Raw genomic sequence first — 25,000 nt, 5'->3', positions numbered from 1 at the left:
TATCGATTTCTACACCTCTATCACCCGTGCTCGCTTCGAGGAGCTGTGCGCCGATCTGTTCCGTGGCACCTTGGAGCCCGTGGAGAAGTCCCTCCGTGATGCCAAGATGGACAAGGCCCAGATCCACGACATCGTCCTTGTCGGAGGATCCACCCGTATCCCCAAGATCCAGAAGCTCCTCCAGGACTTCTTCAACGGCAAGGAGCTGAACAAGTCCATCAACCCCGATGAGGCTGTGGCCTACGGTGCCGCCGTCCAGGCCGCCATCTTGTGTGGTGACAAGTCCGAGGCTGTGCAGGACCTGTTGCTGTTGGACGTGACCCCCTTGTCCCTGGGTATCGAGACTGCCGGTGGTGTGATGACCGCTCTCATCAAGCGTAACACCACCATCCCCACCAAGCAGACTCAGACCTTCACCACCTACTCTGACAACCAGCCAGGTGTGCTCATCCAGGTGTACGAGGGAGAGCGTGCCATGACCAAGGACAACAACCTCCTGGGTAAGTTCGAGCTGAGTGGCATCCCACCTGCTCCTCGTGGCGTGCCTCAGATCGAGGTCACCTTCGACATTGACGCCAACGGCATCCTGAACGTATCCGCCGTGGACAAGTCTACCGGCAAGGAGAACAAGATTACCATCACCAACGACAAGGGTCGCCTCTCCAAGGAGGAGATCGAGCGCATGGTACAGGACGCCGAGAAGTACAAGGCTGACGATGAGAAGCAGAGGGACCGTATTTCTGCCAAGAACTCCCTGGAGTCTTACTGCTTCAACATGAAGTCAACAGTTGAGGACGAGAAGTTCAAGGAGAAGATTTCTGAAGAGGACCGCAACAAGATTTTGGAGACCTGCAACGAGACTATCAAGTGGCTGGACATGAACCAGCTGGGCGAGAAGGAAGAGTATGAGCACAAGCAGAAGGAGATCGAGCAGGTGTGCAACCCCATCATTACCAAGATGTATGCTGCTGCTGGTGGTGCTCCTCCAGGTGGCATGCCCGGCGGCTTCCCAGGTGGTGCCCCAGGTGCCGGCGGTGCCGCTCCCGGTGCTGGTGGTTCCTCCGGACCCACCATCGAGGAGGTCGATTAAACAATTCCTCCGTCTACTAGTCTCATTGTGAATTGTCCATGCAAATCAACCCATCGTAGATCATTCCGCATTTTATTTATGATGTTGGTGGCATGTGCCATTGGCAGACTTCACATTGCAAGTTTTCAGTAAACCATTCCAGAAATCTGTAAAACGAATAAAAAAAACAGGAAACAGACATGCTTGTATATGTACCCTATTCCCTTTATATTGATGAACGTAATCACCTGAAATATTGAATGTTAATATACAAAATATAAATTGTAATGGAAGCAAACGGGCTCAGAATTTTTAAACTATAAGGCCTTGATCATTCTTATATTTGAAGAGAAATTAATTCGAAGTTTACTGTCAAGACCCTAGTAGTCAATTTACTTAAATATCCGTTATATTTGAAATTCTAATCGCCCATATAAGCAACTTGATTTGTATATACAACCGAGTTGTTAACTTACCAACTAAGCACTTGCTCGTCAATCCTTTGTGATATTTCATAAATTGTAATTGTTGCTATTCCACTGCCTCGTTTAAGATGCCTATAAGTCCTTGAAACGCTTCCAAATACCAAGAAAACACCTTAAACCCAGCCTAGGTAAGAACCCAAACCTCAAAAGATTCATGAACATGCTATCACAGGGAAACACCGAGTTATGAGCGCGCACCCTGTGTATATGCAGGCAGTCTTCACCCTTTTCACTGTACCTTTCTTTATTGCTATATGCCCTTTATTGCTTAGCACATATACTTCGGGTTGTATTTTGTATCCATTAACCATTCTTGGAAGTTAGCACGTCCCAAACATGTCACGCCGTTGAGTTTATTCTTTATTCATAACTGATACAAACCAATAGATAATATACAGGACTTCGGCTGACCCGACTCCTCATCCCATGCCCGTTGTTATCGTGTGTGTGGGGGGGAGTGGGGCTAAGGAGACGAGGACTGAGGCCCAAGGTAGGAGGTCACCCCTACCTTGGGCCTCAGCCCTCACGTAAACTAATTTTGCATGGCCTTTCCTTCACCTTTTCCCATCTCTTCTTCATACCCTTCTGTCGACGGCTTACAACGTGAGAGCCGTGCTCAAAGGATGAAAGGCTGGCTTTGTGTCAGTCCTGAACGGCCTTCGTACTCAGTTTGCTCTTCCCTCTTTACCCTTTTCACTACCATACTAACCTACAGCGTTCTACAACCTTTCACATCTAGCATATTCTGTCCTACTTAACCAATGCTTTACCTTTTTTGCCACAATGTCATAATGTTGCATGACCTTTCCTTACCTGGGATTTCGCCCTCAAGTCTCGGCCTGAAGCTATGTTTTGTATACGCGGCAGAAACTTTTCAACAAATTGAATTAAGCTGACTCGGAACCCACAAGCATATTAGGTTATTACCTACGTGTCACAGTGAATTGAATTAGTTTCCATTTATTATTGAAATTTAAGCCACGGAATCACATAGCAGAACATTTGTCTTGATCTACTTAACGTGGGGAAGCGTTCGGTTATAGGTCAGGGTGGGCGTCACTGAATATTGATTTCCTTTTAGGTTCATGTTACGCCCAAGTGGAACTATTTCAAATGTGCGTAATATCCTCAAATGACGTAGATGTATAGCATATGGATAGACTTGAGTTTAAATAGGAATTCGAATAGTAATAAATACACTGAATAAATTAATCGGTTACTAGGTACTCGAGATTCAAGAAAATGATTGTTAAGGAGTCAACGGGCTGCTGTGCAGTTGATAGTTGCACTGTTGTTCCTTGATGTCCGTTGCATGTCTTTGTGAGGGCCGAGGTTACATATTGAGTATTTATTGCTCAAGAGAAAGAAGAAAGTAAATGAGGGATGAAGGCGAAACAAATAAAAAAAGGGAGGAGAGGAGAAAAAGTTACGATGTTGCCATACCACCAAAACGATTCAGTAAACGATAACATACACCATATAAACCAAATTATACAATCACATGTATATTCTGTGACGAAAATGAACTAACATACATCTAAATAACAAGGATTTTTTCTCTCAAGTATACCCTCTAACACCTCTGGCACCCACTCCTCCTTCACCTACTTAAGATAAACAAACCCCTCTTTCGCCCTCGCCGCCAAAGAGTGGATCCGTTAGAGAGAGAGGAGGGAGAGGGAGAGGGAGAGGGAGAGGGAGGGAGAGGGAGAGGGAGAGGGAGAGGGAGAGGGAGAGGGAGAGAGAGAGAGAGAGAGAGAGAGAGAGAGAGAGAGAGAGAGAGAGAGAGAGAGAGAGAGAGAGAGAGAGAGAGAGAGAGAGAGAGAGAGAGAGAGAGAGAGAGAGGGAGAGGGAGAGGGAGAGGGAGAGGGAGAGGGAGAGGGAGAGGGAGAGGGAGAGGGAGAGGGAGAGGGAGAGGGAGAGGGAGAGGGAGAAGGAGAAGGAGAGGGAGAGAGAGAGAGAGAGGGAGAAGAGAAGAGGGAGGGAGGGAGAAGAGAAGAGAGAGGGAGGGAGAAGAGAAGAGAGAGGGAGACAGAGAGAGAGAGACAGAGGCAGAGAGAGAGAGAGTGGGGGGGGGGGGAGAAGAGGAGATAGAGAGAAAGAGAGAGAGGGGGGGAGAAGAGAAGAGAGAGAGAGAAGGAGATATAGATAGATAGACAGAGATAGATAGATAGATGGATAGGTCGGAGAGAGAGAGGGGGGGAGAGAAAAGAGAGAGAGAGGGAGATAGAGATAGATAGATAGAGAGAAAGAGATTTGATATTGGCACATCATAAATAAGCACACGAAAATGTAATGATAACAGTGATACTAATGATATCAATAATGTTTTTTTTTTATAATAAGCACAGTAAGGATGCAATTTATGATAATACTGTTGATGACAGTAGTGTTTTTGATAGATATGAAAAACGGGAATTCATAATCATCATAGTGGTAATGATAATGATGAAAATGGGTATGATAATGCTGAATTTAAGAGTAATAGTAACAGTAACAATTATAGCGGCAATAGAATTAACATAATAATAATTGTAATAACAACTGTAATGATGATAGTAAATTTAATGATAATGATTATAAAGATAACAATGAAAATTAAAATGATGCCAATAATGATGATAATGACGATAATGATGATGATAATGATATGATTTATACGAATTATGATAATGCCAGTTAGGATAAATGCTATGGTAGTAGTAATATTTAATTCGCTACAATTATTATTGGTGCAATTATCATCACCATCACTATCATCATCAATATCATTATTATCACCATTTCAAAAATGATTGATGCTATCATTATTATTATTACTGATATCATCATTAATATCACTGGTACCATTACGATTATCATCAAAGTTCTGATCATCATCATAATGACAATTGTTATCATCATTATTGACATCATTCTTAATATCCATAAGATTATCAATCTTAATATCCATAATGTTATCATTATCATTACTATCACTGACATTATTATTGATAAAATTACAATACCACTATCACCATATCACCACTGATTATCATAGCGATAACACTGCAAGAAAAAAAGAAAAGAAAAAAAAATAAGCGCAAAGCCTATTATCAAAGTGACGCGCCAAGACCGTTACTGAACTATTTCCTTTACTTTGTTGTAGTAGTTACGTGTAGGAATGGCTATACTTGAATTAATTAGATTTCATGGGTGTATCTTGATTAACATGCCAGGCTGTCATGATGGATTTGAAGAGCATGGGTTTATATAGGCCTATGTATCTTACTTCAGTTTAGATCTGTATTTATTTTTTTAAGAAACATGTTCTTGATGAAGATTTGTGACTGAATCCGGTTTTGTCATCATTAACCGGAATGCTGAACGTTATACCATTCAGGATCTGCACTATTATTATTTTATATCAGGACAGTGCAGATTGGCATAGCTTACACTTATGATGCATGAAAAAGTATATTGAGCCCCAAGGACATTTCATTCGCAAATTGCTTCCCGTTTGTATCATGGCTCTAATGTCTAACTACGGAATACTAACCAACGGAAGAGTTTTATCTAAACACTTCTATACTTAAGAATTCCCGTTGCGGCAATAAAAAATCAGTTCAGAGGGAATTAAAGTGAATTAAAAGCAAAAAGGACTTTCACTCTAAACGGACCAATCAGCTTCCGAGTTTCGCCCGACCAATGGGTGCCAAACGCCCTCGACCAATCAGCGTCGAGAGCGCCTCTTATGAAGACATGGCGGTTTAGGGGAACGTCTGTGTTTGAAAGTTTTGCTTGAGTTTGTGTCGGATTTTGGCGGTATTTGGGGATATACGCAGGCGGCATGGCCTTCCAGAAGAGAGGTAAGGTTATGGTTAAATAGATTAGGATATTTTAGGATGATAATACTCGAGGAGATCATATTAAACAGAACTTTTGTTTCAGACCCTGATCAGCTGATCAACACGTAGCAGGAAGAAGTAACATTCTTTTAATATTTCAGAACAACTAAAGATAAATTAATTCTCATGTCAATGCACATATTAGTAATAGCAGAATATTAGTTTTCAAGGAAACATAACATTATGTGCGTTTAAAGTAAATATATCGTAATTTATCAATGTTTTGAACTTGCCCCAGAATCAGCTGTTTTTGTCTTCACCGGTATTATAATATTTATTATACTTCTATGACGTGCTTCATTAACGTTAACTAATTAATGATTTATATTTTAGGTTGTGATTGAAATAAAATGTTATATAGTATGCAAAAAGACTTGGTTCTTATCACATTTAAAGTTGATGGTATTCATATCATGTTTTTGATCAGTAACAGTGGCTATAAGAAGATTGTTAATGATAATGATGAAAATTATGAGTGAAAGGGATAATAATGATGATCGTAATGGTGAAAATGATGACATAGATGACCTTAGGAAAGTATGGATAATAAGGATTTTAGTGACAGGTGATATAGTTTCTAGTTGAGAGTATGAGTGTGTTTGTCACTTCACTTTCTGAATTCTCCCTTGCTTTCCCTATCCTTATCCCTATTCTTGTGGTTCTCTCTCTCCCTCCTCCTCCCACTCTCACTTCCCTCATCTTCTCTCTTTCCCTTACCCTTTCCTTTCCACTGCCACTCCCACTCCTACTCCCACTCCCACTCCCACGCCTACTCCCACTCCCACGCCTACTCCCACTCCCACACCCACGCCTACTCCTACTCCTACTCCTACTCCTACTCCTACTCCCACGCCTACTCCCACTCCCACGCCTACTCCCACTCCCACACCCACGCCTACTCCTACTCCTACTCCTACTCCTACTCCTACTCCTACTCCTACTCCCATTCCTACTCCTATTCCCATGCCTACTCCCACTCCCACGCCTACTCCCACTCCCACTCCCACTCCCACTCCCACTCTTATTTCCCTTATCACTCCCTCTCCCCTCCCTCCATCTTTTACCCTTGCACACACTTCATCTTTCTTTACCTCTCCCTCCCATTTCATCTCCCTCCCCCTTTCCCTGCCATGTCCTTTCCCTCTTCCTTTACCTCTCCCTCTCCGTCTCCCTCTCTGTCTCCCTCTCCCCCTAAATCATTCAGTCCTTCCATTCCTTGCAGGTGGGGAGGATGGCTGCCTCTCTGCCCAAGACATGGATGCAGAGCGCCACAAGAACATTTCATACCAGTACTTGTGTCACTTAGAAGAGGCCAAGAAGTAAGTGGCTTAATGTCTCGGCTTTTGTTTGCATGATATAAAAAAAGATTGTCTTGAGATCCTTGATTTAGTGCAGGAAATGTATAATACACATATACAGAACTGATTGGTCATATTACATAACCAGCCATTCAGGTTACATTATCTAGAATTTTTTCTTACTTAGCCAATTAAAGTTGATGTTATACGCCTATTCATAAGTGCAAGAGATGAGGGGGTCATAATTTCAGTCAGCATACCATATACTTTTTTCTGGACAGTTGGATGGAAGCCTGCATCAACGAGGAACTTCCAGAGGCTGGAGACTTGGAGGAGGAGTTGCGCCATGGAGTCTACCTGGCTAAGTTGGCCCACTTCTTTGCACCAGAGACCGTGCCACTCCGGAGGATCTATGACCCAGATCTTGCAAGATACCGGTCACATGGGTTGACCTTCAGGCATACAGATAATATTAACTATTTCCTCAAAGCTCTGGAGAAGATAAAGTTACCCAGTGTATGTATTTTTGTACATCAGGTTGAGAATATGTAATTTGAAAGAAATATCAAGAGTGTAATGAACTTGGTGTCAGATGATTACATGTTATTGCATTTCTGTCTGATGTTACAGATCTTCTACCCCGAGACGACTGATGTGTATGACCGAAAGAACATGCCCCGTGTTGTTTTCTGCCTTCATGCCCTCAGTTTGTACCTTTTCCGTTTAGGCATTGCTCCCCAGATCCAGAACTTATATGGCAAAGTCAATTTCTCAGGTAAGCTATAGTAATTTATGTCTGGATTCTAGTTATAAAAAGGTATATTATATTCTGTAAACAATGCAGCTACCTAATGATAGCATATTTGTAAATTATGCTTTTTCATTTGTAATCCTATTCTGCGTCGACCTAAAGATGTGAAGTAATTAATGGATTGCTTTTGCAGAGGAAGTAATGCAGGCAATGATGAAAGAACTTAGCAAGTATGGCTGTCAGTTGCCTCAGTTTGGCAAGATTGGAGGTATCCTTGCAAATGAGTTACCTGTGGATGAAGCTGCATTGCATGCTGCAATCATTGCTATTAATGAAGCCATTGAAAAAGGGGTATGATCTGTTGCTTTTCTTAGATTTTGAAAATGGTCGTGCAGGAATTTATTTTGCGTTTATGTTGATCGTTGAGATATTTTACCATATAGGTTTCTTTGCAAAGGCTTGATGAAATATTTTACACGCTGATACTGTTATTGAAGGGTTGATTATCATGTTTTTCATTGATTTTAATTGATTCTGGAAAAAAATATATAATTTTTATTGTTATTGTTGATGTAATTGTTGTTATCATATTTTAAAAGATTCTATAATATTAAACCAAACTCTTTCCTGACAGGAGGACTCAGAGCTGTTAGGAACCTTAAGGAACCCCACCTGTCACTTGGAAAAGGTCTTAGACGAAAATGCAGATAGTTATCTCCAGTGTCTTTCTGATGCCAAGATGCACAAAAAAGAGATGGCGATAAACAAGGTATGACTTCATATCTTTTTCTCTCCTCTGATTCATCCTCTCTCTTCTATACCGTGTTTTTATTTATTATCCATGATAATACCATTGTTTGACACGAAAAACCATTGCGTTTCCAGCTTCATAATATAAATTACATTTTCCAGAGTCGTGACCAAGACTACATACCGGATGCCTACGATGAATTGCTAACCCAAGCTGAAATCCAAGGCCATATCAGCTATGTTAATGGCAAGTATTTCTTTCAAGAATTTAGGTCACGTACTGTTAGAATCTACGTATGTATATATTCAGTATATTTATTTATATGAAGAGATATATCATACCTATAAACAGACAACAAAAGTTATTGGAATATGACTTAAATTCTGGGATTTCATTTCGTTAACCATCATATTAAACATTACAGCTTTCTGTGCCGTAGAAAGAGTGGAAGATGCAGTCAAGGATGAGAACACAAATGCCTTGTTTAAAGCTCTCACATCCCCTGTATTAGGGCTGAAGGTGAGTCCCTCAGTATTAATTCTGGACTTGTAGTTAGTCCGGCAACATGTCTATAGAATGGTTGTTGTGACATGATCCTTTTGTTTTTCAGAAGTTCTCATTAGAATAATGTCTGTTTATTCTATTTTGTCTGTTTCTATTAGCATTTCCATGGCTCTAGTTTCTTTTTTTTTTTCTCCATTGATACCACATGTTAGTATTGTTATTACCTAAATTGACAAACTTTCCTTATGATTTTTGGATTTCAATAAGCAAAACAGGTTATCAGAATCAAAATCAAAATATGGTAATTAGCAAAATAATATAATGGCTTTCTTTTCACGGACAGGGAGTCAAACCAGACTTTGCAGGAGAATACCTGAAAGCACTGGCAAAGGAACTAGAGGAGAAGGAGACCCAGGGTGGGAACCAAAGCTTTAACCATAGCCTCAATGTGTCACTCTTGCCCACAATTCTGAGCAAATCTTCCGTACAGGCCATCATCGCGTCAGTGAATGAAGAATCTCTATCAAAACTAAAATGTGAGTATAGATGTGTTTGTGTGATATTTTAATGCTTCATAGAGTGCATATTTTTTTTGACCACATAGGCAAAAGTCTTGAGACTTGTATTTACCAGATAAAGGTCCCTTGCAATTACCATAGCATATGCAATTTTGCTTTCATGGAACTGATTCATCATTTGCCCACAAATTCACAAGTACCTTTGTAATGTCCATGGCATATTTGTCATGATCTTACATCGTTAAGAAAAGTAGGAAAGAAAACTTACAGCCGATTGAGCCTGGCTGCTCTCATTTATTTTGTCCCAGTGAAAGGGAGTCTAAACTGGGCAATAAAGGGTTGAGGTATGTTTATGCTTGTCAAAAAGCTGTCTATTGTTGCAGTGTTTACATTCAGTCTTTCTCTTTTTAGTGTTGCAAGGGCTGGCAGAAGTGAATAGAAGCCTGGAAGAGGGCACACCCCAGGAGACTCTGAAGTATTTGAAATCTTTGGGTCCAAGCATACCTACCTTGCTTGATTTTGGCGCTCCTTTGTATCATGAAGAGATGGCTGCCATTCGTGCTGATGCTCAGGTAGGCACTTGGAATAAAAATTTTACATGATAAAAGATATTTTTTCAAATAGCTTTTTGTTCATATGTTTTTGAAGTTTGTTTCTAATGTTTTAAAGATATCTTAGCTACTTGGTATTTGCTGTCCTTATAGCTTTGTTTAAGCTTAAAGAAAGATGCTTTTTTATTTAACCAACTCATGATGAAATAGTAAGATTTTTCCTATTTTTCAGTGTCTTTCTCTTTCGTACTTTGCCTTTTATCTCCTCTTATTGAAATTCTTCCTTTCCTTCTTTTCCTGGCTCAATCTAATTCTTGCCATATTCCTCCTCATCTTCTGCTACTGCCACTTTCTCTTTCTCCTCTCCTTCTCTTCTTTCTCCCAAGCATGATGACGTATGATTCTGAAGCACCGGAATATTGCTGGTAGAAGTGCATAACAATATCCTTATGGTACCTTGGGATTTCAGGCGGATTTGAACCTGGAAGAAATCCAAGGAGGTGTCCGCATGCTGTCAGCTGTTGCAAGGGTTAATGCTGCCCTGGACACCCACAACCCTGAAGAGGTCTGGCATTACCTTTCTGACCCACAGACACATGTACAGGTTAGTGTTATAGATTGAAAATCTGTTTTCAGATGCTTTTTTTTTTTTTTTTTTTTTTTTTTTTTTTCCTGAATGCTTAAAAACTAGGTATCTTGTAGCTGCTATCTACAAGTTTTATTTGTATTGAAGAGCAAATAGACCCATTTTTAATAAAGATTTTCCCTTATTTAGGAATGCTATTTGCATTTTGTCAATAAAATAGTGTTTGCTTTTGATATAAAGGCATTAATATCTTTAAGGTAAATAGAATATCGGTGCATTGCATACCCTATTTCCCTTTAGACAGAGTTTCCCAACTATTGACACTCATCCCCCCCCCCCCAAAAAAAAAAAAAAAAAAAAAAAAAAAAAAAAAAAAAAAACTTGTGAATAACCAACACAGTAGCCCATGATGTTTTTTCCCAGTTTTTGCATCCCTCCTGATAACCTTGAGACTTGCCCTTGTTTAATGCCTTCCCTAATTATCAATTTTACCCTCAGGGTTTGGAACGCGGACATGCCAGGGAGTATTTCTCATCCCTACATGAGGCGCGCCAGGCAAAGATAGCATCAGGGGAAGTTTGTACCCTGTTGACCTACCTTGACCTCCAGCAAGTTATAGATGAAGTCAATGACAGGTTGCAAGAAGTTAATGACAGTGAGTTCTGAAACAAAATACTCTTAATTTGTTTTCTTGGGATATGTGGCATATAATTGAAAATGTTTTAGAACCGTTTGTTAGGGCTTATTGTAAAAGTGTCTTGCCAATATGTTATATTATTACCCCATCATATTTAGTGTGCTAAAAATAGATCATCATCATCCAAAGAGGTGGGAGCCTTGACAGGTGTGAATGAGGCAGTCATTGCGGGTGGAGTCCAAGATACCATGATCGCCCTCCAACACCCAGCCCTCCAGCTGCCCTCTCTTTCACCCACAGATTCCCTCCACTATTACCAGCTCCTCAAGGTATAGTGGTACTCTGATGTTTGTTTATTTTGTTGGTTTTGTCTTTATGGTTTTGTTTTACTGGCATATTAAAAGATAACCCCGCCTTCACACGATGTCAGAACCAGCACCTGATTTTTCTTTTTTTGATTTTTAGTTGCTAAAGACTACGAAATGTGAAATGCTTGGTGATAGTGCTGCAGAGCTCTGGATAGAGGACATAGTGGAGGTAGTGAATGCGGTAAAAAGACATTCGAAGGAGTCCTCCAACACCGCCAGTGTGCTAGCTGGGATCAACTCTGCCATGGTGGATGGGAATGACTCGGCCATTGTAGACATACTCAGGTTAGCTATTTTCTGACCTTGTCTGCCTTTATTACTGCACATCCAAGGGAAAATTGCTGCGGGTTCAATGGTTCAGTACAAAATCTTTGTTGAGGAAAATTGAGTGAAAATTGTTATTGAGATTTGGAAAGAACTAATTATGTAATTTTTTTTCCAGGTCTCCAGATTTAGCACACCTTCGCATTCAAAAGAGCCACCTCTTAGGAGTACTGACAATGCTCAAGAAATCATACAGAGAAAAGGAGAGTTCCACCGTGACATGTCCATGGATCCCCTACTCCCTCACTGATGGGTCTAAGGTCTGTATTTCTTAAGGTCGTTATAATTGATGTCATTTTCCCTTGTCACTTTTCACCTCACTTTCCTGCTTTTTCACATATACGGAATAAACTTTTAACTTTGATAAGAGGGGTGGGTCTTATCATTAGAAATCAGTGTTGTCATTGCACTTTTTTGTGTTTCATTAGATGTGATGCTGTGATAAATTTCAAAGAATATTGTTTCCAGAGAAGGGAAGAAGTATAGCCATTAGATATATAAAAGTTATAGAAATTGCTGGAAGCCATTTGACAGCACATTACTGTATCTCTGGTTATCATACCAAAGAGCATTATATTGAAGTTCCTTCCAGTGCCACTCACGGTTTGTGTGTTAAAGGTATATTTGAATCTCGCGAATGGAGGATACCAGTGGGAGAAGCCAGAGGAAGTGGTGATGGCCCACCAGAGCCGCTACCTGACTTTGGTCGACCTGGAAGATGCTGTAATGGTCATCATGCAGCAGGAAGCCAACAACAAAAGGGTGCGAGTTAGATTTCCTTGTTGTGGCGACAGTTTATAGATTGATTGATTGATTGATTTCTTTAGATGAGACAGATATGGAAAAAGTTTGATGACTTCTAGGAAGAGCTAAGAATGACTGATTTAGTTTTTAAAAGAAATGTTTTACTAGAACTGCGTATTGACTGAATGTATATGCTGTGTCTTTCTTTGTGTATGAAAAAAACAAAAAGGAAACTTTTATAAGATGCAGTCATTAGACTGTATCTTATAAAAGAAAACATTAATAGGGTATCCTCTAGTATTATTCACATATTTATATGCATCCTTAATCTCACCATCTTTTGAAAAAAAAAAATTATTCATTATTCAAATTCTTTCAGTTGGACCAATTAATGGTGCGACTGCAGGCCAGATCACGTGGCTGGTTGCAGCGCAAGAGAATAAGCAGATTAAAAGCTGCAGCCTTAGCAATACAGGTTTGTTTTGTCAGTTCTCTGCTGCTCATATTATTTAATCTGTTGGATTGGGTGCCTTGCTTTGGTACTGAGAGGAAAATCTGGCCTCTAGGTGTACTTGAGTGAGGACTCTCCTGGGTGTGTGGCATGTAGACCTGACACACAAGAACACTTGTGCAGTATGAAGACTCCTTGCTTCCTCTTAGTAACGCTATTAACTTGTATGTTGGAAAATGTTTTGGCTGCATTGCCATTTTCTGATGTCTATCATTGTGCTAGTTATTTTAATTAGTACTCAACTTTCCATAAAATACCCTGCACTGCAGGTAATGACTTGCAAGAATGGTTTCCTGCCCATGGACATAGTTTTCTACTAGGAGCCAGCGCAATCCCAGGGATGACTTGCAGGCTGTAGGAAATGTCTCAGGACCTCCTTCCTTAACCCCTATGATCTGGATGATGATATTTTCTGGCCATGGAAAAATCACATCACATCACATCACCCGAGGACTGGGTGATGTGAACATGCTGTCTTTGGATAAAATGGCTGTGGGCGGTTGATGTGAACTGGCTGTCATGAGTAAAGGCCCAGGTGACAGAAAAGGTTTACCATGAGTGCACAAACCTCTTGGAGTGTGATTTGACTCATTTGGTGCTTAGAAGGGGGCTTTTGCATTATTCCCATTGATAGACGAATGTGGAATGTAATGTGCTTAAGCAATGACTGGAATAGCACCGGCTCCAGGAAGGACACCATTTCCATGCTGTGCATTGTATTCCTGGCCATCAATGACCAAATATGGACATCGGAATATGGGAAAAAAAAAAAAAAAAAAAAAAAAAAAGTTTACGCAAAAGGAGAGGCACGAAGTTTTGTCACCGTTCATGGGTGTTCATGGGTGCCTGGCCTATGTGCTGCATGCCTGGGATGTTGGCTACTTGCGTAACCCACTGGCCATATTTTCTGCACAGTGATTTCCACAAGACAACCGGATCCAACTGGTTAATCCTCCAAAAGCTTTATGCATTTATGGTCCCCATCACACCCTGCTTGGCAACTATTTCCCATGGCAAGACATCCCAGCCCTCAGCCAAATATTTCCATGATAAGATATTCCTGTCAGAAGCCCCTTGGTCAAATATTTCAATCATGAGACATCCATATCACCCAGATCCTATAGATCAAGTTATATTTTTGTTTTCACATATATGTTATGATTGGTAATAAGCATCAATGTATGTAAGGCATGTAATTTCTCCTTTAGGCTTGGTGGCGTATGGTAAGAGCTCGGAAAATGTACGTCATGTACTGCCAAGCCCTGAGGATGTCAGAGCCGTATGTCATCGTTATTCAGAGAGCAGTGCGGAGTTGGCTTCACAGAAGGAGGATAAATAAGCTGTCTCAACACTTCAATGAACATGTTTGTACCTTTTTAATGGTCCTCTATTGTTGGAACAATTCATAACTTTATAAAGCTCTTTATGGAGAAGTACATTCTGTTTTGGTTTGTAATTATTCATAAGATTTGTAACAATTAGATTTCATGTTTCTTTTATATCCATAGGAGAGGCAGGTAGTAGTGATCCAAAGAGCATGGCGAGCACACAAGGCTAGAGTGGATCTCCGCTCCCTCACCCACCAAGCCAACCCACCACTATCTGTCATCTGCAAATTCATCCATCTGTTGGATGTGTCTGAGAAGGACTTGGATGAAGAGTTCAAACTGCAGGTAACTGAAAGAAGTATAGAAACAATAGGGAAAGACTTGATTACAGTATAGTTCCTGTTCTTTTGTAAGATTGTAGTTAGATTTTTTATTAGTAGTATTTTTAAGGGCTTCATATTTTAGTTTGGATTACCTAATTTAGGTAATATTGTATATATGATATAATGATTAGTTCAGTGGAAGGAAACATTTGTTTGTTACTGTTCTTTCATACCCAAGTTTTGGGTTTCCATGTCACTTGCTATCCAGAATGGGTTTGTTAAATTGTGTGAATGTCTTGACTCGCCATACAAAATAGCTAATGCTTTACTTCTAATGATTCTTAGTGATTATAATTTGTGTATTTACAGCGTACAAAGAGCGACATGGTAAAGACAATAAGACACACCCATCAGCTGGAGACACAGGTGGATGAGCTGGATGTAAAGATCGGACTCCTTGTTCACAACCGCATTACGTTGCAGGTAAGGCTGTTGTACATTAAAGGGGTGGTTCAACTGGCCTTATCTTTGTCTAGGTCCTGACTTCTAGTGTTTTAATGTTTCAACTGCTAAAAGCACCACCGTAATAGACTGCACATGCCTCTTGCTTGAATAATACCATGCATAGTATTTCAGATTTGAGCACATAGAGCACAAGAATTTATTCCGTTTCACCGTAGTTTCCCATTTCATGGTGTACATTTTTTTAAAGGAAAGAAGCATGGAAACCGATTCCTAATTATTAACGCTAGTCTCATGGCCGTCAGCATGAGTGTAGATCCTCAGTTTCAGATCAGCCATTTCTTGTTGATTTGTTTTTGGTAATGAAAAACAAATTTTGTGATAATTAATTCATAATGTTTTATGTAAAATCTTGAATATAAATTTTGTTGACTTTATTGATACTAATAATTTCCTTAAGTGAATTTTAGACAATTGCACCCTGGAAAGCCCGGAGTAACCCAAGGATAAAGATGCTCTCATTTGCATTAACGCTGGCTCCCCTCAGCCCCACAGATTTTGCACCAAAGTGGCTGATTCGGCCCAGATAGCCATGCTTACGGCCAGACTTGAGCGTACATGACCAGTTGAACCGCCCCAAAGTCGAAGGTATCACATGGTTCAGCAATGCCAAAGTGGATTAGTTGTTTAAGCCTTTGGGCAAAAGGTTTAGAAGTGATACTTATAGGTCTCAGGATGTTTGGTGATATATGGAAGGGATATCTATGGCATTTAGCTGTGTTCTTTATGTATATAGATGGAACTGGTGCATTTCATAAACTTTCAAGATATAGGTTTTGCTTCTATAATTTAAATTTTTTATTAATTTGTTTATTCATTTATGTATTTGTTTATTATTATTATTATTATTATTATTATTATTATTATTTTTATTTTTATATGTATACTTTTTTGTCATTAAGTTACTTGATAAGCTGTTCTATTTTTTTTTAATAATGGTATGACAATCTGTAATCCAGTTGGATGTATTTTTCAGGATGTGCTTCCAGCTGACAAGGAGAATGTGAACCCAAATGTGCCAGAAACTAAAGCAAGGAGGAGCAGGAAAGGCTCTAAAGATACCCTGAAGTATGGCTCTATGAGAACACAGCGAGGTCTTAAGGTACCAATAACTATAATGGCAATTGTTTTTAGGTCTTTATTTGCTTATGTATGAGATGTATATTTCTATTTTTATATCACAAGGATTCACAAATCTTCTAGGTAATGCCTATATTATTATTATTAACAGGCCTTCAAGAAGGAGTCAAGGGAGAAGCTGCTATCCTACCAGCACCTCTTCTACCTTCTCCAGACTCAGCCGCACTACTTAGCTACCCTCATTTTTGCAATTCCTCCCGGCAAGACCACAAAGTTCATAGAAAATGTGATTTTTACCCTCTACAACTACGGAGCCAATGACCGTGACAACTTCTTGCTCCTAAAACTTTTCAAGACTGCATTGGAGGAGGAAATAAGGTTGATTATTTTTTTTTTATTATATTTAGGACTTTTGGGTGCCATCTCTTTTATGAATGTTTAATTATTTGTGAATGTTTAATTTTAGTTTGTGAATGTTTAATTATGATAGTGAGAGACATAAAGAGAGAAAAATGAATTAAATTTTTGTTTTTCTTTTACAGATGCAAAGTTCTTCGTCTAAGTGACATTGTCTCAGGAAACCCATTAGTAGTGAAGATGATAGTGTCATTTAACAGGAAAGGTGCAGGACAAGCTTCACTTCGGGACATGCTTGGCCCGCTCATCCACAGGGTAAAGGATCAGTAATATTTGATTATTTGTAATGGTGAAATAATTACTTTCCTGGGGATGTTTTATGTTAATGATTGAAATATGATATTATATTTTGGTGAGAGCAATGTGTTTATTTTATGTATGACACAAAAATTGCCAATTTAGTGCACTTGAAAATGAATATTCTAGATGATAATACTTATGTGTATATATGCAGATTCTGGGTGATAGTGGGATGCAGATCAACACCAATCCTGTGGATATCTATAAGAGCTGGATCAATCAGCTTGAGATGCACTCTGGACAGGCCAGGTAGGAAGGAGAGTTTACTTGGGATTTGGAGGTTACAGGTCTTGATGGAGTTCTGACTGGTTCTTTGTATATCTCTAAATTCTTATCAATTCCATTGTTTATTGGCAGTGCAGTTTGTGTACAATGAATTTTATAAAGCAAAGAATGACAGTTAAGCTAAGTCATTGAGACTTAGGCAGGCTTACAGGCATATGCATTACAAAAGTTGAAAAAACAGTTGTAGGCTCAATGATGATTTAGAATAATGTTGTGTGCTCAGTTGAGTGTATTATGCTCAGTAATGTTGTTAAAGCTAAATCAAGAGATTAGTTATACCATCATTGATTTTTAAGAATATGCATGAGAAAAATGGAATGGTTTTCTTGTTGCAGTGGATTGCCATATACTGTCAACCAGGATCAGGCTCTTCAGTACCCAGAAGTTCAGAAGAGGCTGGCACAGGCCATCACCACGCTGAAGGAGGTTACTCTAGCCTTCTGCGACCAGATCACAACAAACAGAGATGTTATACCTTATGCGATGCTCTACATGGCAAAGGTCATGAGACAGGCTCTTCAGAGGCGTTTTCCTCACATACCCGAGAAAGAGATCTTGAAGGTCGGTGTGATAGACCTCTTTTTAAATGTGTTGAGACTTGGAAAGAAGTTCCAGTGCATTAGAGTTTTATGTATTGATAGGGGTACTAAAATCTCTTATATTAGTTTGAGGTGTTTTCATGATATGTAGTGAATTGATATAAAAGATTGATTGATTTTATTATCATGATATGTAGTTAATTAATATAAAAGATTGATTGAACTAATTATAAACATATATCCTATGCAGGTTGTAGGAAACCTTGTCTACTACAGATACATCAACTCGGCCATTGTAGCTCCAGATGCTTTTGATATAGTAACAGTTTCACCTGACCAAAAGCTGAACAATAATCAACGCAGAAATCTGGCCAGCATAGCCAAGATCCTGCAGTTTGCTGCATCTAAGAAAGGTTTGTTATAAATAGCCTAGTGTGCACCATTTAGAACAAGGGGTTGATAAAGGAAGTATTTTTTGGTGCTGAAGAATAGTTTTTTTTTCTGTACCATTTTTGTGTTCTATTTTGTCTAATTTTGGTTCTTTTACTTGATCTTATACTGGCTACTTGGATTAAATGTTTGTTATTCAGTTTAATTATAGTTATTTTTTGTGAGATTTTTTTTTCTTTTTTTTTTTCATTCTCTTTTGGCTATAGCTTTTAATGGTATTACAGATTCTCTTGATTTCATGCTCTGTTATTGTTCTTTTCTGTTTTGATAACTCCTTTTTCTTTCTCTTGCCAGGCTTTGGCGACGAGGCATCACACCTGAAGTGCCTGAACCCCTTCATAATCGAGTGCCATGAGAAATTCAAGAACTTCTTCCGTCACTGCTGTGAGGTAGAGGAACCAGAGACTGTGTACAACGTCACCCAATACTCCGAGGCAACGCTTATTGTCAAACCCACCATCTACATCACAATCCAGGTGTGTGTTTTCGTGTATGTTAGATTTAGGCAGACTAAGACCAAGTTTTTGAAAGTGATGGGGAATGCCTACAGTTGGTTTACGTCTAGCCACAGATTAGGCATGTTTTATATTTAGTAGCATGAGAAAAAACATCACTACACTCATTATAACATGATTGCTGATAAATAATGGAAGCATTTTAGGAACAGCATCCTTTAAATATCAAAAGAAGTATAATAACATATGATAACTTTCACTTCTCACAGGAATAAACAGTTTCATTTGCACAGTAAGGAAATTTATGCATCTCGACAAATAAAATCCTCAACAACCTCTAGGTCTGATGAGCGTATCATTTACAGGAAATCTGTGAGACCCACCAACTCCTGCTGGACCATGAGGAGATCCTTGCCCCAGACAGCAACGACCCTCTCCATGTCCTACTCTCTGACCTTGGGGAGAGACCCTCAGTCCATGCCCTCGTGGGAGAGGCTCTAGGTAGGTGGCAGGGAAGAAATAGTGGGAGAAATAGATGAATAATGTAGAAAGGGGACAGAAGAGTTGAATAAAAATTAAACAGTTGAACAAAACAAAATGTATGTGATAGATATAGTATGATTTACTGTTATTAATAAAAATATCCTTGTACCCAGAATCATGCTCCGGCACAGTAGGCAGGATGGAAGTGTGTCTGGCACTCATCAACAAGTTTGATGTGACAGAAACGGCAGAAGAAAAGGACTCAAAGGATTCCAACAAAATGTTCAGCAGGTAAGCATCACATTTACTCTAAGAATAGAAGAAAAGGTGTGATAGGCATAGATATCTATTTATATGTGCAAATAGATATTAGGTAAATAGATAGATAAGGAGAAAGGTAAACATTAAGAACAGGTATTTGGTATTGAATTATTGTAAACATAGAAGAGACATCATAACTTGTGTGACATTCTTTACTGCTGTTCTCAACAGGACAAAGCAGCTCTTGGTAGATGTGCTTCGATGTGTGGAAGGAAGTTCCATTGGGCAGCTGGTGACGGGACCAACTCTGTCACCACAAGAGGAAAGGTACCGCTCCATCATCCACACACGCACCCGGCAAGAGCACCAAGCCAAGCTCAACCACACGGCACTCAACCGCTCCAACTCCTTCCTTGCTGAGACCAGGTAGGGCTAATGGTTAGCCTCGGTTTAATGATACCTGTTTGGAGGCTTTGCATTGACCGCATTTTCTATTTTCTAATTACTTAATTTTTGTCCAAGGTATTGTGGGTTACCTTCCGCTTAAATTCAGAGTATTAAGTAAGGTTGAGTATAGGTCCAGAGTGATTGGTATCTATATTTAGAAATTCTATTTCCCCTTCATAGTAGGTTACCAACACCCTCTGGATTATGAATCATGAAGTGAGGTGAAGAGGTTAAGCTTCAGCCAGTGTTTTATTTTACAGATGAATTCTCTGTTGCATTGCATCAAATATCTATTTTACATTTTTTTTTTCTTTATCTTTTTATGAAATATTTAAAAATGATAAAAATAAAATGTTACTTATTGCTATTACTATTGCACTGTTATGGACTACCAATAGAGATGATATGAAATCTGTTCAAGGAAAACAGTCTTACTTTCTGGATAAAGCAAATCAAAGGAAAAATATAGACATTAGAAAATAGTAAAAAAGCAAAAAAAGTGTTCATGTGCACCCAGCTTACAAGCCACATACCCATCTTGGCCCCTTATGTAAGCCTATTTTCAGAATACACAATACACAGCCTGTAAGTGATGGCAGTGAAGTATCTGGATCCAGTGGGTTAAGGAGTACTAAATGTTTACATGATAATTTCTAATAGAATAAAAAAGCATATATGAATTCAAGAAAAGACTGAAAATGAATACTATTGCAATTGCAGCTGCATACCACAATTAGACTGCCAATTGCTTTGTTTCCCGTATTATTGGGTTACAACTTTAGACAACTAGTATGGATGTGAATATTAACCTTGATATTTAATGTCTAATCACCCCATCATTCCCTCTTTTGGGAATAACTTTTATCTGAATGTTATACTATCCTCCATAATTTCTGACTTTCTTCTTCCAAGGTTCAGATGTAGCTGGGAATAATAGTTTGTTAACAAGTCTGTTTACCATGACAAATTTCCAGAGTGAGCTTGCACGAGGTTAAAACCCGTCTGACCCACAACCTGCGCAGGCTAGAAAATCAGGGCCTGACTAGTCGCTCAGACAATTACCAGACCCTCTTGAATGCAATTGCCAGTGACATTGTTAATCAGCGGCAACACAGAATATCTCGAAGAATGGTGAGGATGCTGCTTGTTTTAGTGTTTTTGATATGCAAAATAGTGTATATTTTCAGTTCCAGACAGGTAAATTATGAATTTCACTAGCCGTCATTATGGGCGAAGACATATGGTTATGGTTGTTTTTAAGAATAATATTCAGTGTCACATGATGTATATCTAATTAGTAATTGTTTGAATTTACTACTACCTTTCAATTAACTACCGTTTATATTTTCCATATTTTTATGTAAATATTTCTGGCATATAGGAGTTGCAGAGACTACTAGTGACAGCTAAACAGTTAGAGGAGAAAGAAAAGTTCTACCGGGATCAGCTGGATTCATACCACACCTACCTCAGTACCTGCCTTGCCAATATTGCAGCCAGAAATAAGTAAGTTCTTGTTATATTGTGATGTGCTTGGGCCATGCTGTAATTATGGATGGGTAAAGTTTGACAAAGGATCTAGTAAATGTGTGTTTATTATCAATTGCAATCTGTTCTTTGAAAATTTGTGAAGAAATTATTGATTTTATTTCTTGTAGGTCAGGTTGGTACATACGGCATGTGTGCATCAGAGGCATTTTGATCTATGCTTATAAATTTGTATCACTTTATTCACGTTATTAATTGTAGCAGATGAGACTAAACCAGATATTTTTTTTGGTATTAGATTAGATTAGCTGAACAGTATTGAAAAAAAATATCAACCCCACAAATGATTTGCATTTCCCGAATCTCTTTTTCCAAGGAATGTGCACCAGGCCTCAAGCAAGCAAAATGGTGAGAAGACACGTTCAAAGCAGACCATCAAGTACCCGGCTACCAAACTCATGGAGAAAGGTGTACTGCTGGAGGTGGAAGACCTGCCTGAGACACAGAGGAAGAATGTGCTATTTGAAATCACTCCTCTGGCTACCACTGGTATTTTCCATGTTCAGGTCAAGTTCATGGGGGTGCCAATGGAGTTTGTTGAAATTGATATTCAGGTACAGTTCTGGATGGCATTTATTGTGTTGAGTTAAATACTCCTCTTTCAGGAAGTGAAGTAAGAGTTCTGAATTAAGGGCAGTTCAAGAGTGATGAGAGGCAGATATTAGTAATTTGAATCAAGATAATTTTGATTTTAAGTGAACCAAAGTTGATAAGATTGACGAGCTTGCCATTCCATTTTCAGTTTTGTTTCATAAAATATTTACTGGTATATTTAAATAAAATAAAATCAATTGAAAGTAGAGAACTTGTGGAGAGTGATATCATACTAAAAAAAAAGACAGTGAATCCAAACGACAATCTGATCTCTTTCCAGGAGTTACTACAGCTTCAGTATGAAGGTGTTACAGTCAAGAAGATGTTCTCCAAAGTAAAAGTTAATGTGAACCTCCTACTCCACCTCCTCAATACCAAGTTCTACTCAAAGAAGAAGTGAATATACTCGAAGACAGGTCCCGCAAACACCAGGAAAGCATGAGTTGTAAGATTTTGTACATAGGAATGAAAGTTCTGGTAAACATGAGTTAGAAGAGTGTTTTTGGGAAAGTCTTTTTGTACTGCAGGTGGGCAAGTAGTGGCAGTATGTGACAATTTAACTATCCATTGTAAAAGTGGACAGTTATGCATTATCTTCTAAATACTGTCTTCTTTCTATCTGTTTTCTTTGTATCACACTAGTCTTGTTTTGTATTTCTATAGCTGTCTCTTTCTATTTTTCGATTTTTAGATATTTCTAGGATGATTCTAGATATCATTAACTTTCATTTTATTGATTCCTTTCTTAAATGACCTGATACTAGCATTTAAGGGAGTCATAACTGATGCATTAGTTCATCAGACGCAAAATACATGTATTGTTCATGCATAATATGCAAATTACCCATGCTTTAAACATACACAGGCACATATACACAAGCTCTCTCTTACACACAGCCATATATATAAACAAATTAAATTACATACTGGTATAATGTGCTAAAATATATTTATAAATATTATAACCAATACATTATTCTAGTAGTGGTGCTATGATATTCCATTTTAGTGTTAGGTAAACAGCCACAGGTACAAGGAATAAAAAAATTCATGACCAAAATGTTTCAGGGATTTTGTATTGCGAGTTCATACTTTGACTCTTGAATTCAGTTTCTGTGTTGTTGTTTTTTGTATCCAAGGCCTGCATACCATACCATGCATGAATTTGCCTTTGTGATAAGGACTTAGGATAGACAAAATTTTCTGCAGATGGGAATTTTGTTTGTCTGTTTCAGATTTTTTTCTCCGTTAGGCTTAATTGATGAGAAAATGAGAATTAGTTTTTAGTATATATCTTATTTTTAGATGTTAATTTACCGAATATTCAAATAATGGAATAATTTCCTCTTTTATTTATATGATTTTATTATTTTCACAACCTATAATAGGTGATTAACACAGATTTAAGAAAACTAGCAAATAATAAATCTGTTAATCTCAATGCTGTTTTTCTTCCTTACATTTTTGTCATTTTATTGTGCCTACTGTGTGACAAGTCTTACATTTTCATGAAAGCCTCAAATAATAAAGAGAACATTCTAACGTGTATAGATCAGTGAACTTTAAGTCTTAATGTGACCTCACCATTAATTTAGCAGTTTGAAACAAAGTATTTCTTGGTAACTGCTAAAGATGGCACTGTTTCAGATTGTTGCCACTCATGAGCCAAGAAAAATTTTACCGAAAACACTAGTCAATTAATGTAACAGTTTGGCCAGATGATGTCATTCTTTTAGGATTTAATATAATTTCAGCTCTGTGAACATCTAAGATCTTTAGTGGGCAGTATTATAGGATGTGGTGAGGCTGACATTTTCTACTTTTTTAGTTTTTCTTTAGGAACAAAATAAATGCAAAGTACAGTCAAGGGTTATAAAGGACAGCCACCACTTATCTGAAAAACCTTTATTACAAAACTTGTACATGATTTGTTTGTCAACCTATCCTTTCTTACATTACATAATTGAACTGACCATGGTTAAGGAAAAAGAATAAGAACTAATCTTTGCAAAGCATCTCGCTGACATTCCTTTTAAAACCTAAAAATCACTATCATGAAAGATTTCAAAATAAAATCAAGACCTAAGAAACAAAATATATACCAAAGAAAAACACGAGACTTATTCCTGAGCGTGATATCACCAGGTGATCTAATAAGCCAGCTTCTTCATGAGCAGATAGATGTGTTTGTCCACCTCAAAGCCGTGAAGGTTGTTGGCATCCCCCTGAAGGCGCATCAGCAGGCCACCGTATGAGACGTACGCCGACCTGAAACGTAGGAACATGAGATCAGAAGAGGAGGATTGATGTAATGTCTTTAATTAAAGAGTAAGAGAGTCGTTAATTTTTGGGTTGGTCATTTTAATAACAAACACGAAGGTCAAAAAGAATTAAAATAAAAAAAAAATAGGACAATAAATGAGGAATATGTGAAATAACGTATCGAGTGGTAGAATTCAAAACTGATAATATACATGTATGTACAACTGGAAAATAATTACACGGCCACAGAAGCAAATGGAATTTTCACATTTAAATAATATCTTGTAACAAATTCTTAAAAGATATTCTTAAAGATAAACCAATTTTTTTCTGTAGTCTCAAAAACTCATCTACTAAAATCTTTAGTAAGTAATTTGCCTAATATATATCCTTTCAAAATACACCAAATACAAAATCCCACTGATGCCTATTTACTCATCCCTGCCTACCTACGCAAACTATTAATTTAAAATCTAATAAAATCCAAGCAATAGACCTCAAACCACGATAAAGAATATACACGTATTCCATCTTCCTTAAATATAACAAAACCCGGGAATAAAAGTCAATGCTGTTGCGAAAAAAGGAATGGGTCTCAAATGCGAATAAAGTTACTACATCCTCTACACACAAGCCTGCATGTAGAGCAACTGTTATTAAGAGAGAAGCCATGGGCAAAAGGAGTCCGGTCGAGGCGTACCAAGCGTCGGTGCATCTGGTCT

General features: G+C 38.5%; 3 protein-coding genes across 3 annotated transcripts in view; 2 read left to right on the top strand and 1 right to left on the bottom strand.

Moving 5' to 3' along the window:
• LOC113817372 (heat shock cognate 70 kDa protein) overlaps window positions 1-1,268 on the top strand; it is a 3,562-nt gene extending 2,294 nt beyond the window's left edge. Inside the window, exon 2 of the mRNA XM_027369405.2 lies at window positions 1-1,268. This exon is cut by the window's left edge and continues 874 nt beyond it. Within this exon, the coding sequence (XP_027225206.1) occupies window positions 1-1,090 (1,090 nt within the window). The 3' untranslated portion in view covers window positions 1,091-1,268.
• Window positions 1,269-5,254: 3,986 nt separating this feature from the next.
• On the top strand, window positions 5,255-23,457 carry LOC113817373 (ras GTPase-activating-like protein IQGAP3). The gene is made up of 34 exons (XM_027369406.2): window positions 5,255-5,402; window positions 6,664-6,760; window positions 7,021-7,255; window positions 7,370-7,514; window positions 7,684-7,841; window positions 8,125-8,259; window positions 8,403-8,487; window positions 8,666-8,760; window positions 9,089-9,281; window positions 9,675-9,835; window positions 10,284-10,418; window positions 10,899-11,055; window positions 11,227-11,366; window positions 11,503-11,690; window positions 11,848-11,989; window positions 12,348-12,491; window positions 12,853-12,948; window positions 14,193-14,348; window positions 14,493-14,657; window positions 15,005-15,118; window positions 16,134-16,259; window positions 16,389-16,615; window positions 16,780-16,909; window positions 17,109-17,203; window positions 17,575-17,800; window positions 18,029-18,191; window positions 18,523-18,704; window positions 19,049-19,184; window positions 19,340-19,457; window positions 19,659-19,853; window positions 20,849-21,005; window positions 21,256-21,380; window positions 21,739-21,976; window positions 22,297-23,457. Exons 1-34 carry the CDS (start codon window positions 5,384-5,386, stop codon window positions 22,414-22,416), a joined length of 4,998 nt encoding a protein of 1,665 aa, XP_027225207.2. The 5' UTR covers window positions 5,255-5,383; the 3' UTR covers window positions 22,417-23,457.
• Window positions 23,458-23,906: 449 nt separating this feature from the next.
• Polr2H (DNA-directed RNA polymerases I, II, and III subunit Rpb8) overlaps window positions 23,907-25,000 on the bottom strand; it is a gene marked incomplete at its 5' end in the record, with an annotated part of 30,487 nt that continues 29,393 nt past the window's right edge. Inside the window, 1 exon segment of the mRNA XM_027369407.2 lies at window positions 23,907-24,284. Coding sequence (XP_027225208.1) covers window positions 24,167-24,284 — 118 coding nt within the window.

Source organism: Penaeus vannamei, chromosome 3 (assembly GCF_042767895.1).
Source record: "Penaeus vannamei isolate JL-2024 chromosome 3, ASM4276789v1, whole genome shotgun sequence".
NCBI classification, from domain to species: Eukaryota; Metazoa; Arthropoda; class Malacostraca; order Decapoda; family Penaeidae; genus Penaeus; species Penaeus vannamei.
This window is presented reverse-complemented; position numbering and strand designations above follow the sequence as displayed.